General features: G+C 39.1%; 3 protein-coding genes across 5 annotated transcripts; 2 read left to right on the forward strand and 1 right to left on the reverse strand.

Moving 5' to 3' along the window:
- Positions 1–285: 285 nt before the first annotated feature.
- Positions 286–5,289, reverse strand: CenB1A (Centaurin beta 1A). Of its 3 annotated transcripts, XM_011631275.3 has the most exons (12): positions 4,858–5,287; positions 4,520–4,577; positions 4,201–4,259; positions 3,834–4,007; positions 3,101–3,745; positions 2,804–2,983; positions 2,605–2,711; positions 2,321–2,504; positions 1,304–2,231; positions 1,007–1,106; positions 807–927; positions 286–731 (listed from the first exon to the last, which is right to left on the reverse strand). In XM_011631275.3, the coding sequence occupies exons 1-12, from the start codon at positions 4,908–4,910 to the stop codon at positions 563–565; spliced, it is 2,778 nt and encodes a 925-aa protein (XP_011629577.2). In that variant the 5' UTR covers positions 4,911–5,287; the 3' UTR covers positions 286–562. The 3 variants fall into 3 exon arrangements, with proteins under 3 accessions (XP_011629577.2, XP_011629576.2, XP_011629578.2); XM_011631274.3 differs by lacking the exon at positions 4,520–4,577 and having other exon boundaries at positions 4,858–5,286; XM_011631276.3 differs by lacking the exons at positions 2,321–2,504; positions 2,605–2,711; positions 4,520–4,577 and having other exon boundaries at positions 4,858–5,289.
- Positions 5,290–5,293: 4 nt separating this feature from the next.
- On the forward strand, positions 5,294–6,896 carry LOC105422055 (thioredoxin domain-containing protein 12). The gene is made up of 2 exons (XM_011631273.3): positions 5,294–6,097; positions 6,520–6,896. Exons 1-2 carry the CDS (start codon positions 5,832–5,834, stop codon positions 6,791–6,793), a joined length of 540 nt encoding a protein of 179 aa, XP_011629575.2. The 5' UTR covers positions 5,294–5,831; the 3' UTR covers positions 6,794–6,896.
- A 6,402-nt stretch (positions 6,897–13,298) lies between these two features.
- Positions 13,299–16,252, forward strand: LOC148934773 (doublesex- and mab-3-related transcription factor A2-like; the record flags this gene model as incomplete). The annotated part of the gene is made up of 2 exons (XM_089083634.1): positions 13,299–14,680; positions 15,979–16,252. Coding segments are annotated over exons 1-2 (544 nt in total), but the record flags the coding sequence as incomplete, so codon positions are not given.
- Between the last annotated feature and the right edge of the window lie 6 nt (positions 16,253–16,258).

Consider the following 16,258-nt stretch of genomic DNA (forward strand, 5'->3'; position numbering starts at 1 on the left):
ATTTCCCGTCAGAGGTCACACATAATATGTTCAAAATTTACTATACATATTAATGAAACTTCTACTGTGATGCGTATTAAATAAATATTTTTATATGATTTTACACTCTGTGTGTGTGTGTGTGTGTGTGTGTGTGTGTGTGTGTGTGTGTGTGTGTGTGTGTGTGTGTGGGTGTGCGCTAGCGCGCGCCCGCATGTAAGTGTAATTCTATATACATATTAATTATAAATCTCTCAAAATCATATACTGTTCGATGAGTGGGAAACTATAAATGAAAGATAATCGTCGCAGTTTAAATATTATTCCAATATTATGAGATATATCAAAAGCTAAGAGAATATATAATTGAATCATTTTAGATATCGATTGTTTGGAATGAATAAAGACAATTGAGATAATTTTTCATGCATAACAATTTCAAATGTCAGCTTTCACTTATATTAATATGGTATTTCAATTAATATCCCGCAACAATTTAAAGGGCAACGCGCGTATCTTTGTAATTTTTATATAAAATATTCATTCGTAAACTCATAATATTCTGTGTTAGAATTTGTAAATTTCAATCAGATGTATGTGGTAAATTCATGGCTTCAGTTCGACGTTGCAATCGTTCTGGATGCGAACAAGCCAATTGACTGAAGTCACGGACGACATCATTGAATGTTTCATCACCGGTAACGCCTATTTCAGAATCCTTCATTTCTTCATTCAGGAGACCAAGTCGTAATCTAAGATTTACACACATCGATATAATAAAAGAAAATATTTTAATATATAAAGAAATTTTTACGTATAATACTTACAAGGTAACAATGTCAGCATTTGCTTCTTTTACAGCGATCGATAAAGGTTTTATTCCGCTTTCATCTTCAATGTGTTGATCGGCACGATGTTTAAGAAGCAAGCATACTTGTGCAGTATGTCCTAAATATGATTGTAAATATTTATAAGATCATAATGCTCACTCCCCCACAAAGCAAAAAAAGATATTATTTGTGCATACCTAATTCTGTCGCTAAATGCAATGGCGTTTTCCCCTCGGCGTCTTGACAATTAATTCGTGCACCATTTAACAGAAGATATTCACACGACATAACAGAACCCTGTAAGATATGAATGACTATTATTATAGTCCCATATTTCGCGGTTCATTTTTTCTTCTTTTTTTTTTTACAAGAGATTATACAAAATTGTAAAATATAATTCACAAAAAAAAAGAAAAATTATGTATTTTGTGTTCCTGTATTTGTATATATATCACGTGTTATATAAAATACAAAAATATAATGTACATACGTACACTTATTATCGCTTGATGCAGAGCATTGCGGCTTTTATCGTTAATATTGGACCATAATTTGTCAGCACCGGCTGCTAATGCCGCACACATTACAGGTAAATTATGTGCCGCAGCAGCTTTGTAAAGCAGCATTTCAGGATGCAGATTTTCTATATCTTCTTCATCGGTAAGTTCTTCATCCTCACCAGCAGTTGAATCTTGATCGGAACTCAATTCTAAATTATCATCGATAGCGGGTTTCGGTACATCGCAACCAAACATTAATACGGCTGATTCTGCTTTTTTTGCGTTACAATGCATCTCTGTTCCAAAGTCTTTATTACCTGAAATGTTTTTGTTATCATGCTTGACTTTGTTATCAATATGTTTATTGGAATTATCATTCGATTCGCCAACTGAGACGATATTAATATTAGCTGTCAATGCTGTATTCAGTTTTCGTTCGCTTTCTATCGGATCGAGACCTTTCAGCAATTCATCGCTTACAACTTCTCCATGAGCTACGATATTCCTAACATATTTGTTAGCATCATTCAGATTGTTCTGGGAACGATTTAAAATCTTTCCATAAAGAGAGGAGTTGTTTTTTAAATCCATATTGGCACTATCATCCGAGCTTACGGAATTTCGTTCTGTTTTTTTAATCTTGTCAACAGAATTTAAACTATCGATTGACGTATGTTTGCTTTCATCCGAGCTTGTTGAAGGATGACTTTCTTTTACAGATGACAATGTTGATGTTTTATGAACATTACTATTATCGATTTTATCGCAACTGCGTGGTCTGCGGCGTAGCTTACGCACGCTCCATTTTCGAAATCGCATTTGTTCTCGACTAGCGTGATGCCCGGTTGATACGACTTCAGTCAAAGCTTTTACGAATTTACGATCTACATATTTGGACTTTATCCAAGCTTCTCGAACGTTACTAGAAAAAAAGAGATATAAAAAAAATATTTTTGTAAGATTTCTTCTTATTGTCATTAAACGAAATATTGATCAACGCATATCATGTACCCATTGCATTTTGGCGTAGCTTTAATAATATCGGAAGATATAGGTAAAGCTTCGTATATACTATTCACCACGGAATTGCCTAATTCTGCCATTACTTTAAGTATCTCTGGTTCCCAATCATCCAAAGTTAGAGATCGAACTTTACTATAATGTACCCCAAGACTTCTATGTACACCGGAACATTCTACACAAAAATAAAAAATATCAAAAATGAATTGAATGCAGCATACTTCGCGTGCGCACATATACACAAGTGGCGCATATACTTTTCGAATAAAGTTTACCTATGCAAAGTGTAATGCCTAGATTGATGCTAGCCCATCTCGGATTAACATCGCCGCAATCGCAACAAACCTCGTTACCTGAGATTTTTAACAACTGTTCCCATACTCTAAAATTTCAAAACGATACGATTTCGAAAAATATACTCATCTCTTCAACAATCGTCGACAAATCAAAGGCATTAAAAAAACGAATACACACCTTGATTTTGGTTTTGTTAATGGTCTCGCAGGGCCCTTACTATTGCATAATTGTGATTCGTGTGGATTAACACTAGCACCTAGACTCATGCCTCTCTGAATAGCAGCACCGATAGCTTGCTGTATTGCAGCCACCCATGCCAAATATGTTTCTACGCTGTCTGCTTGCAACATGTGACTCCTACAAAATTAGAAATTTATTTTTTTTTTTTGTGTTTTACGTATAGAGATATGCCGGATAATTCTTTCATTCATTAGTGTATTATTATATATCGACCAGAAAATGCATCAGACTCACTTTGTCGGACTTAAAACTTCAAAACAATTTCTTCTGTCGCAATCAACCACAGGTTTCACAGTACATAGTCGCAAATCTTCTTCCATAATTGTATATCCTTCGTCACCTGTTCGTTTTCGGTATACCAGTTGATGATCCTTTAAACAGAACCATCTTCTGTTCCAAGTTTTGAAAGCGTTACTAGTCCTTTTAAATAAATAACCTTCCATTTTGGTATTACCAGGTACCGGAAGAGAGATCAGATCTTGATTATTGACATAAATATGACGATTTTCCATTTCCTTTTCCAGTTTATTCGAATCACTTCTCATCTTGACTAAATTTTCATCGAGATCTTTCAGAAAAGGATCTAAATCTTGAGCAAGATCGCTACCTTGATGATAATAAGTAATGCATGCGTGCATGTAACTCAGCAATGTACCTAATATTTCATGTCGTTTGTGCGCTTGCAGCATTGTCAATGCGTGAATATAATCTAACGCGGTGTGTCGAAAACACGATCGAGTAGCCGACAAAATATTTGATACTTCCTCATATTCTGCAGATCGAGATTTCGGTACTTGAGAGTTTCTATTCAGTGCAATATCAAGATCACTAGAAATTCTTTCAAAATAATGCCGTGTTTCTTTCGTTCTCTTGATGTGACTGGAAAGAAATAGGCATAAAATTTTGTAAAACATAGCGATAGATCAAGATTTCTTCGGTTTAAAAAAAGCAATGTAATACGATTTACGTTTTAGTAAAATTATTAAGATCCTTCATCACAGTCCTAGATGCTTGGTCCAATAAAATGGTATGATATTTATTCATTTCTTGTAAAGCATGGATGAGTTTATTTAAGAATGCCATTACTTCTGGGTCATCGCTAAAGTACAATGATAATTCCCATAGACTATTGGCAAATTGGCTATTAGAAAGATAAAAATATTAATAATATTTAAAATAAATTAAAAAATATACAGGTGTATTATTTTCTTCAAGCATATTACATTATATATATAAATTATGTATTATCTTATACATTTCTTTGAGTTTAACACAAATACTTTTATACAATAATATGATTGATCAATGAAATGATCAAAGCATAAAGAAATTACTTTTGTTGCCCAACAAAGGCCTTTCCAGTATCAATGGTCAGACTGCAGCTTTTTAATACCTGTAAAAAAACAAAGGATACAATTTGGAAGAAGCAACACACGTACATACAAGTACATATGCTCGTGTGCCATGGGGAGTATACAATATATGAAAAATTATAAACAAAACGTTACCTTTGGTTATACATTTACCTATAGTTTCATCTATAGTTATATATTATATTATATATTAAATTACAATCGGTAGAATATAATGCAAAAGTTAAATAGAATATCTTTAATTATACAAGACTTTTAATCATTTGATATTGTACAATACCTTATCTAATTTTTGTTCAAGTTGCTCCACATTCTTCTCCACCTCTTCGATGCACAATCTGTAAAGTTTATATTTCACACACACACACACACACAATCTTATATCGTTTTCATTTCGTATAACATAATCTTGATTTAAAAACTTGTTGAGCGTAAACTTGTATCGCAAAACAACTATCAACAGTATTCGAGTATAATCGAGTATAGTCGGGTATAACTCGAGCAATAATATCGGGCAGAGAGAATGATCGAGATGATCGAGATGATTTGTACGATGTTTGTGTACGAAACTGAATTTAGAGAGGAAGAAAGGAAACAAGAAGAAAGGAGATATCTTACCGAAACTTGGGAGTATCTCGTAAGCATTCCTCGAATTCGATCAAAGGCTTCATTTTGTACTGTTGGCTTTTCGAGATCTCGGAATGCAGCTTCGTCTGGTATACCGCGACCTCGAAATGTTGTACGCGCGACAAATTCCATGAAACAACATACGGTTAACAGTCCAGTGCGACTGATAAAAACCGCGAGTATCCACAAGACTCACGAGGAAGGAGCACGTTTCCCACCATTTCCACAGGAAAGACTCACGATTCCCACTGTTCTCGTTGTTCTCGCTGTCAAACGCCAGCCTGCGCCCCGCACCCTGCCCGCGCAACCTGCGCAATCTGCGCTAGTGTAGCTCGCTACACAACACGAACGTAAGAAACGTAAAGAAAGAACACGTAAGAACACGTAAGAAGATGACTCACATGACTCGCTTGGCAGTCGGCGGTAATTGCGGTAATTGTTGGTACTGTTGTACCAACTGTAACAATTGTAGTAATCCCGCGCGCCTACGTATCATGTATTGTATATACTCGTATCGTACTACTCGTCGCGTGAGTAAAATCAGAGAGGAGCCTCAGAACGGACATGCCCACATTTCAGCTGGGACGCCTTATTCGCGTAGGTAATGTCCGCGATTTTCCGTGCTTCTCTTCCGTGCTAGGCGCAAGAGTAAGATAAAGACGGTGCCATAGAGAGCGTCCGTAGAGAGCGTACGGTCTTCGTTTCGACCGCCAACAGATGGCGATCGTCACCTTTGCCATTTGAGAACAGAGACAGTGGACAGAGATGCACGGAGACGGGGATGGAGAGGAGAGATAAAGCGCGAGATCTAACAAAAGGTTAACGGTTGACCTAAGAGTTTAACCATGAAGAGAAATCGCAATGTTAAATATACGTAACGTTGCATTTTAAACTTGGAAATTAATAGGTAATAACGCTAAATTAAATTACGAAACGAAAACAATTAAGACAGTTAAAGTTGAATCATGCGTTACGCGAGATGTCTCGGTTCTCTAAACGCTACCGCCTTGGCGTATTATTATTATGTGTTCGGGAATGTAATCGCCGCCAACGATTCCAATCGTGACTTTGGACGCATGTACAAATGGAGAAACCTGCAGGAGGGCTTCCAAGATGCGAAAATTTCTAGGAAACCAATATTTCTGCTGATCCACAAATCAGGCTGTCCGACTTGTGAGAAATTAAAGCCTAAATTTGCCAATTCGATCAGAATTCTCGATCTCAGCCAGTAGTAAGTACCGCGCGAAACGCCATTTACCATTTTTTTTCCGAGCTTGCTCGCTCGCCTTTACTATCAATTTTTAAATGTGTTAAATTCAATTAATGTATATACAGACAGAGTATATCTTACAACAGAATCTTTGACAAATTGCGATCGTGCGATAATCAAATATGGACCATTTCAAATGATACGAAATAAGTATTTCAAATTAAACGAAATAAGTATTTTTTTTTTACACTTTTTTTTAAACTTAAGAATTGCAACTAGCAATATAGCAAATATTTAGTTTATTCAATGGAAAGGGAACGAACCCATCCACGCGTGCGTTATTACATAAATAAAGACAAAGAGAAATTGGTAAAAGAAAAACAAAAATTAGGAGAATGAACATTAACATAAACACGTATGAATATAAATCTGTGACGATGCAGCTTTGTAATGGTGGGTGTAAGGAAAGATGAGATTCCCGCGCAAGACGAAGCAAGATTTCAACCAGACGGGACTTACGTTCCAAGGATCCTCTTCTTTACTCCGAATGGCGAATTTATGAAAGATATTTATAATCGTCATTCGAAAGCTGACGATAAATATAAGTATTTTTACAACAACACGAGTCAAATAATAGATAGCATGATTTTTGCATTGGACAGTTGTCCCAAAGAATCATCGAGTGGTACTTTTGACGAAATGAAAAAGAAGTTATAACAATTAAATATCAATGTTATACAACGATAATATGTATCACTGTTATATAACGATATTTAGATGCAGCTGAAATAAAAATTCACATTTTGCTACAAAAATATAATATTCTCTTAAATTATGATAAGAAATATTTTAGAAATTAAAAAGATGCGGTGCATAGAATTGTTCATTAATATAAATTAAATTTTATTCATTAAAAGAGAGACCGCGAGAGACAGAGATGAAGAATAAAAAAATAAATATATGATCGATAATATATGATTTATAACAATAAAATATTAATTGCTTTTTTAACAAACATTTATAAAGAAAATAAAGTATATAAATATATATATATATATATGTATATATATATATGTGTATATATATATGTGTGTGTATATATATATATATATATTATATATATATATATATATATATATATATATATATATATATATATATATATATGGAGGAGACCAATTTCGAGTTGATACGTATCTTCCCTCCCTCCCTCCCTCTCTCCCTCTCTCTCTCTCTCTCTCTCTCTCTCTCTCTCTCTCTCTCTCAAGTTCACTCACTCACTCACTCCCTCCCTCATGACAACACGCGACACATACATACATCGCATGGTAAAGCTATTTATCCAACGTCGAGTCTGCGCCTGCACGTTAGATTCAACGCTGCGCCCAATATATTGTAGCCTATAGCGAGTTCGCAGAGGTAGGCATGACGGCGCTTGCGTTTGCAACAGTTGCCAGATGGTAAACTGGCTTCGTATTGGTCAATGAAATCGTAACCAAGAACTCGCAATCCCTCGTAACCACGCCCATCTCTTCCGTATAGCACGCGACAATATATATGTGTGTATGTGTGTATGTGTGTGGTGTGTGTGTAGTGTTATATACCTGGCATGTACATACAAGATACTCTTTTTTCAATTGATACTGTAAATTTTTCTAATAAAAAAATGTATGATAAAAGTCAAAGTGCCTTTCTCTATTACATAGATAGAATTGATAATTCTAAAGTATATTAATTTAAAACTGTTCATCATTTGAACGATTATACACGATCGTGGAACTATAGTCCTAGGCAAATGTTTTTGAAGACATCTGTTTTATAAATAAATTTATATTTCTTATAACCGAATGTGGATTCTACCGTTTAGATGCTTAAATATTTCTAAGAGACTAAGAGAACAATAACAAGATAGATAATAAGATTTTAAAATTGAAAAATTTAAATTGAAAAATTTAATTTAATGATAGAAGAACGCGAAAAGACGGTTGGTCTCTATGATTTTGTCATATGAAAAAGGATACAAGCAGAAGAAAAATTGTCTGAAGAGTGAAATTGATTCGACGCGAATACTTAGAGCTCAAGTACAGACGGTAGCTTCCGAGTTGGCTGGTGGATTTCGTAGGACGAGTGGAGCTTACGCACACGTTATACGTTATGTATGGATCTCTTCGCGGACGGTTCTGTATTTGAAGGGTTGCAGATAATATATAGCCCGTTTCGGCAGAGAGTGCTTTTTGGCTTTGACCGTTTCACATCCGGTGGCGGACCGACCGACCGACCAACCGACCAACCGACCAACCAACCAACGAACCAACCAGCCAACCGACCGACCACCCGCGGTCCTATATCGGGCTATTGCGCCGTAATATCGCATCCGAGCGCGCTGGCGCACCCATACCCGCACCCGCACTCGCATCCGCACCCGCACCCGCACCCGCACCCGCACCTATACCTCTACGCGTCCGTCACTTTTTTTTCCCCGCAGAGTCCTCACCATCATCCCACCAGCGAATCTGGGGGCGGCTTTAAAAAATGAGCCAGGACATTATTTCTGCTCGCCCTCTCTGCGATTCCTGCACAGACTGACCAGTCCCCCCAATTCCACTCTCTTCCTCTCCTTTTATCCTCTATTCCGACGTCGTTTCCGCCAGCATAGCTTGCAATATGCCGCATCAGCGAATGTGCAAAAATGAAAAGAAAGAAACGGGAATCCGTGCAGAGGATGACAGAGAACGAAGATCAAGGATAGTTGGATCGGAAACGAGAGATCGAGATGGGAAAGGAAGAAAAAGAATTATATATTTCTCGCATGTCTTTCTCGTCTGTCCGTCATTCGTCCGTCTGTTCGTGCTTTCGTTCGTTTGTTCGTTCATTCGTTCATTTGTTGGCTCATACACCCATTTCGTTTCGGTTTGGATATGGATATATATGCTCGATAGATATATCGAAGAACTACGGAACACCATTTTCAATTCAATTTGTTAAAAGCACGTCAAAAAGTCATACGTATTTCACAGGCGCGGTAGATCGCGATGAGATCGTGCGAACTTCATCGCAATCCGACAGCAGCTTGCATGGTGCGCGTCGAAAGGTATATGAATCCACATAGATGTACATTGACGTATACGTGTAGCAGTATCACCCAGGCTGCGAGATTAACGAATAACGGTCACCATTCTTCTTGGCAATTATCGGAGAAATTGATATATTTTAGACTTAAAGTACTTTCAAAAGTAATACAAAGTAATCTTGGACAAAATGATTTGCAAACTGAAGGAGATTTTATATATAATTTTTATATAATATATATTAATTTTTCATATAATTTCAAATAATTTTTATAATATAATTTTTTAATTCTCAAGTATTCGAGTTGCGAATAAAAATTATTTTACATATCTTACTTGATTTAAGATACATTTAAAAACGCACACGCACGCACGCACGCACGCACGCACACACACACACACACACACACACACACACACACACACACACACACACACACACACACACACACACACACACACACGTCTTAAATGAGTAAAAATGAGCTAGAAATAAATCTATCAATATATTTAAAAAATGTACTCAAATGTTTCTCATTATTTCTGTATTTTATACATATTCTACGCGCGATAGATATAATAATATTTATTTTAGAGTTTTGTATCGATTAAATCTTTCAATTGAGTTCTCTCTCTCTCTCTCTCTCTCTCTCTCTCTCTCTCTCTCTCTCATCATCATCATACACTGAGAAAAAGATTTTTTTAGAATTAGCAATTCTATTTGTTTGACTTGAATTTATTTAATTTAGATGACATAATTTTATATTAATCATCATTTTGAATTAAGAGTTTTATTGATTTGTTGGAGTATACCAATACCACGTGCTATACTCCAACTTGTTTAATAGAAAGAACACTATTATTTAAAAAAAATAAAATTTATCCTTAAACTAAATAATACTTTGTTTGGTTAGATTAAATATTGTTTCAATGAAAGAGATTTTTTAATATATTAAGCAATAATAATAAAGAGCGTTATTTTTTTTTCAATGTATTAAACAAATATTTTATTTGAAATAAAGTTATTTATTATTTGAAAAATCAAACGATCGAATTTGTTGAATCAATAATTGATTTGTTTGTAATAATTTCAAAAAATACATTTCTTTGAATCTAATAAAATTTATTAAATCCAAAGAAATCGTTCTCTCCGTGTACTTATCGAAATCAAACAGGTTACTTTATAACTCGATACATTGTAACTAGAAAGAAAAACGTAAAGATCAAAGCGTTATGCAAGCACTTGTTTCCTATGCTTTTTCCTATGAAGCTCTTATATAGCGACTATGATCTAATCTCGCTTATCCGATCGCGGCTCCTGTTATATAGCCATCGAACCAGCCATCTGTATACGAGTAGTGTCAAGGGTGATTCGACGTTTGCAAACATCGTAATTCGATATTGCCGCGATCTTGATCTTGATCGTGCTATTTATCCGAAGGTGTGCGGAATCCGCGGGAAATCTCGAGTGTGCGTGAACGAATAACCCACGCACAATAACTCGATACGAATCGGAGATAAATTGGATACTTTTGGAAATATTGCTAGCATAAAGAATTTAAGCTCGTGGGGACGAGAGTTGTGACAAATCTTTTCATTTTCATTGAACCAGCCAAAGGATGATTTATCCGTATGATAGAGACGACACGATTCTTCGCAATTCACACGGACGTATATGTATACGCGCACATATACGATAATTATCAAATTATTTTTTTTCCATTCAATTATAATTTGTTTTCAATTACAATGTTACAATTTCTTTTTCTTTAATTTACCACTCAATCAATTTGATTACGATCGAATCTCTAGTCGGAGAAAAGTGAACGATTTTTGATAGGTAATGTTTTCATCCACTTTATATGATTTCTCCAATTTTGCGTTTCGGGTCGTACGAAAAGTACATGATACTTTATGAGCGGGCATGTACTGGCGAACCTATATTGGTTTATTGATTTCCTCATCGGCATGTGCATTCACTTTGAGTGGCTGATGTGCGAGAGTAAAAAAGGTTCGTCGGTGTCTACGCTAGTTTATATCGACGTCAACTCTCTCTCTCTCTCTCTCTCTCTCTCTCTCTCTCTCTCTCTCTCCCCCCCCTCCGTTTAAAACACTTTTATTAAAAATTTGTCATCAAATTTGTCATCAAATAAAAAATCCTTTTGTGAGCGTCCAAAAAAGTTATTTTTCGTTATGATTGTATTTAATGTGCTTTCTCGTATGACATTCTCGATCTCATACTCGCAGCAGACATATTCAATTTCTTCGATTATTAAATTGCAATTTAAAATGGATAATTTGACCGAGTGGATATTGGACGTTTGCTATTTGTTCGAAAAAGGGCATATGAAATATTTACATCGAGTAAGCAGACAATCATGTTTTTCACATCTCTCTGCCTTTCACATTTAATCTCGAAAAACTAGTTTTATGAACGTATCGATAAAATCATTTTAAGTCTTTTTCCTAGAGTATCATTAGTAAAGTAATTAGTAAGTAGGCTCATTTTGTGAAATGATCATCTTGAATTATATATTCATAAATTAATGTGTGTGTGTGTGTGTATGTATGTGTGTGTGTGTGTGTGTGTGTGTGTGTGTGTGTGTGTGTGTGTGTGTGTAGAATATTTATTCAAGATATTTGATACCACAATTGTCACTTTTCGAAGTTGGATGCTCTCGGAAACGAGAGCAACTTTAATGCACGTCTGCGTTTTGTGTATCGCGCATGTTAGGCGCGTTAGGGCTAGATAGGGTAAAGGAAGGTAGGGAAGTAGGGAGGGAGATAGAGAGGGAGGTAGATAGGTAGGTAGGTAGGTACCTAGGTAGGTAGGTATAGAAACGTAGCGAGATACGGGATTCAAATCATAATGCGCACAATGCTTTTATTCTATTCTCATTGCGGGGTAAATAACATCTGTACATTAGATCACTATAAAATCGGCCGCCATTGGTGAAACGACACAATGGGACTCTACTCTCCTTCTCCCTCTTCCCTTCTCTACCCCATTCAAATCTCATTGTACAATATGATTCAAAGAAGACTCGTCGCGATGATGGTGTTGGTTGCGGTTTATAGACGTATCCAACGAAAGAGAACGAATGGGAGAGAGGGATGGAGGGTGGAATAGTGGAATGGAAGAGGGAAGATAGCGGGGGGAGGGAGAGATGGGGGAGGGCCGATATATACGAAGAAGAGAAGAAAAAAAGGAAAGAAAGGAAAGAGAAGACATGTTCCTCGAAAGGGAGAGGATGAGAAAAGTGTGCGTGGTTAAGAACAGTCGGCTGAAACAAAAGGCGGAGCATAGAGAAACGTCTGAGCATCGTTTCGCATTGTATTTTATGCCGGAACGGGTTTTAAATAAAAGAGTAATGTGTTTGTCCGTTGCCACCACCACTGTTACCACCACCGCAATCGTAGTCGTTGCCGTTGTGTTGCTGTCACCATCACCGCCGCCGCCTTCTCCGCCACCACCACCACCGCCGCCGCCGCCACCACCATTGCCATCGTCGCCGTCACTACCACCACCATCATCACCACACTACAGCTATCATTACCACTATCACTATCACCACCACCACCACCACCACCACCACACCACCACCATCACCACCACCACCACCACCACCACCACCACCACCACCACCACCACCACCACCACCACCACCACCACCACCACCACCACCACCACCACCACCACCACCACCACCACCACCACCACCACCACCACCACCACCACCACCACCACCACCACCACCACCACCACCACCACCACCACCACCACCACCACCACCACCACCACCACCACCACCACCACCACCACCACCACCACCACCACCACCACCACCACCACCACCACCACCACCACCACCACCACCACCACCACCACCACCACCACCACCACCACCACCATCATCATCATCATCACCACCATCATCACCACCACCACCACCACTATCACCACCACCACCACCACCACTATCACCACCACCACCACCATCATCACCACAACCACCACCACCACCACCACCACCACCATCACCACCACTACCACCACCACCATCACCACCACCACCACCACCACCACCACCACCACCACCACCACCACCACCACCACCACCACCACCATTGCCATCGTCGCCGTCACTACCACCATCACCACCACCACCACCACCACCACCACCACCACCACCACCACGCCATCACCATCCCATCATCGTCACCACTCTGTACCACCATCACCATCGCCGTACGGAAGATACACACGATCGAGATCTCGGGGCAAGGTAGGTGGTTACGCGACTAGGTATGTCCCCCTTTCACTCCACGCAGATATAAACTCTTAACATCTCCGTTTGGTACAGTGCGGACCTGCCAATCGGCGACGGGCGGAGGCGTGGCTGCGGCACAGCGAGGTCTCGCGTTTGGCTGAGGCCTCGGGGTGGAACACTGTGGCACAGTGTTTTATTTCGCGTTCGTAGAGTATGGAGGGGGCCGTTAGTTTCTGCCCTATCCCTCCCTGTGCGCGCAGATCCCGTGTCTCCGCGTCTTCTCTCTTTCCTCTCCCTGTCGCCGTGTGGCCCCGTTGAGCTCCCACTTTGCCGCCACGCCGCGCGCTACCGCCTCCTCTCTGTCTATCCGCGCACGTTACCTGAATCGACTCACCCGGGATGCTGCAATTGTTGACAATGCCGGCGAGGGTGAAGGAGTGAGAGGGGGCGAGAGCGTGTGTCGCGGGACGCGCGATTCCGCATTTCGGACCCCGGCAGCCGAACGAGAGGGTGTTGCATCCGCGTACGACCTTATGAAAGTGCGAGCGCGTGCGCGCGTACGATTGTGAAAAGTCGCTATCCCTATCCCTGCCGTCATATTTTGCTCTCGTCACTCTTGCCGCAACAATTGTAAGCGTTTGAATTCGGCGATGTCTTCGCGCGTGGTGCGCGTAAGGACCTGATCGTCCCCGATCGGGCAACGGATCGCGACACCGTCGAAGTATCGCGTGGGTACCGCGCCAAAAGTATCGATCTCGCGATTGCCGTCGGTCCGCGACGAAGAGGAGGTCGCCGCTTGCTTGGAGCGGTCCTCGCGGCGGGGACCTCGGCATGGGGGCGAGTGTCGTCGAGTACGCGGCTTCACGCCCGGTTCGGATTACTCACGGTGCACGGTGATCGCGTCGTGATCACGTCGTGGTCGCGCGAATTGTATTCGAGTACACACGCTCGGGGATATTCCTGTCGGCGAGTGTCACTATCACCGAACAACGATCATGTCGCTACCCCGCGGGGTCGGCCTCGGCGTCGACGTGGGCCAATTGATGCAACATCAGCAACAGCAACAGCAACATCACGTGCTGCCAGCCGCGTTCTTCCTGCGCGCTAGTGCCGAGAGGTATCAGCGGACGCCCAAGTGTGCGCGATGTCGTAATCATGGAGTTGTATCTGCGCTCAAGGGGCACAAACGCTACTGTCGATGGCGGGATTGCGTGTGTGCCAAATGCACCCTTATCGCCGAGAGACAACGAGTCATGGCTGCTCAGGTAAGATATCTCCTGTTAGAATATCCTCGTTTTGTTCGACGTTCGACGAATGTGTCTCAACACTTTGTTCCAAACCGTCTCAAATTTTCTTTTTTTGTTTTTAAAACAAGATGTTAAATAATTTTGTAAATGTAAGTACGAAATATTTTAACTTCTGGGAATTATATTGATTTGTAATAAGAGCAAAAGTATGATAAATTATTTCTAGAGTAATATTTCATGAAAACATTAGTAGAAATGCTTTTTGATTTTTGAAAACGTTATAATTCCACTAGAATCTTAAAAGCTGTTTAATGATTTGTCATTGAAACATCAGATTTGTTGTTCAAGATGTTAAGTATTAAAGTATATTACAAAGTATAAAATATATACATATATTAGATGTCGAAAGATGAGATAGAAAAATAACTTGATATAATATGAACTATATATATATATATATAAAGCGTGCTAATAGAATTGGAAGAAAAATGGATAAAAAATTTAATTGAATTTTTCGAGTCCATATTACTAATTATACATCGTATTAGTGTTCTATTACTTTTTTCTGAAGCATCTGTCTTTATAATTTTAATTCGATTCTTTTTTTGCGTTACAACATTATATTGTGTTATACATACAATATGTATTGTTATACGCACATTGTTGAATAGTTATCTATATGTGCATTTATTAAAAATAATCTATGTGTTAATTTCATATATACACATACATTCTCTCCTCTCCTCTTTCTTCTATAAGCTATCATCGATACAGTCCTTATAATGTATAAGCGCGGGTATGAGGGTTACCGTCAAAATGGATAGAATTACTTTAAATCGCATAATATTTATAATAACAATACAAGATACTTGAGATTCTGTTTCAGGTATTCTCTATCTATTCTTTATCGGTTTATATTTCAATCTATTTTAATTTTGTTATTCGAAATCTCAATGTTCTCCTTCTGCGAATCTCTAGTTTCTATATATCCTCAAACAAAATGATGTACGATATGATTTTCTCACGTATTTGTAATGTAACGACAGATAGACAGATACAGAGAGAGAAAGAGAAAGAAGACATTTTAGTTTAAAACCTATAATCGCCTATACCTATAACCTTTTAATTGCGATATAACAAGATATCAAAGTGAACGATATATATATATATATATACATATATATATATATATATATCCTTTGTATATCAAGCATTGTTGCAATTTGATTTGACCTAGTATCTAACAAGTACACATTGGCGAATTTGCAATTTTATTTGTCTTGCTTCGTTTTCAAGTGAGGAACAAATTGTTTCAGGTCGCGCTCAGACGGCAACAGGCCCAGGAGGAAAGTGAGGCACGCGAGTTGGGCCTGCAATTGCAATATAATGCCGGCAGCTGCAATACTGCTCCCGTTCTACCGGCGGCCGCCGGTGCGACGCCAGCTGGTAGCCCGCCCCCGCACCCGGCACACGTAGCGAGTCCGGCGGGTCTCGCGATCCCCGCGGCGGCCGCGGCGGCCGCTGCCGCTGCTGCCGCGCATATTCAGACGCAACTTCAGCATCAGCAGCAGCAGCAGCCCACGGAATGTGGTCTCC

This window comes from Pogonomyrmex barbatus, unplaced genomic scaffold (genome assembly GCF_055798465.1).
Source record: "Pogonomyrmex barbatus isolate J1 unplaced genomic scaffold, ASM5579846v1 scaffold79, whole genome shotgun sequence".
NCBI lineage: Eukaryota > Metazoa > Arthropoda > Insecta > Hymenoptera > Formicidae > Pogonomyrmex > Pogonomyrmex barbatus.

Coding starts and splice junctions, on each gene's coding strand:
- LOC105422055 (XM_011631273.3), top strand. CDS start 5,832: ATGCGTTACGCGAGATGTCTCGGTTCTCTAAACGCTACCGCCTTGGCG. Junction 6,098..6,519: donor ATTCTCGATCTCAGCCAGTA/GTAAGTACCGCG, acceptor GTGACGATGCAG/CTTTGTAATGGTGGGTGTAA.
- CenB1A (XM_011631274.3), bottom strand. CDS start 4,998: ATGGAATTTGTCGCGCGTACAACATTTCGAGGTCGCGGTATACCAGAC. Junction 4,260..4,857: donor CGAGATACTCCCAAGTTTCG/GTAAGATATCTC, acceptor GTTTTTTTACAG/GTATTAAAAAGCTGCAGTCT. Junction 4,008..4,200: donor GCCTTTGTTGGGCAACAAAA/GTAATTTCTTTA, acceptor TCTTTCTAATAG/CCAATTTGCCAATAGTCTAT.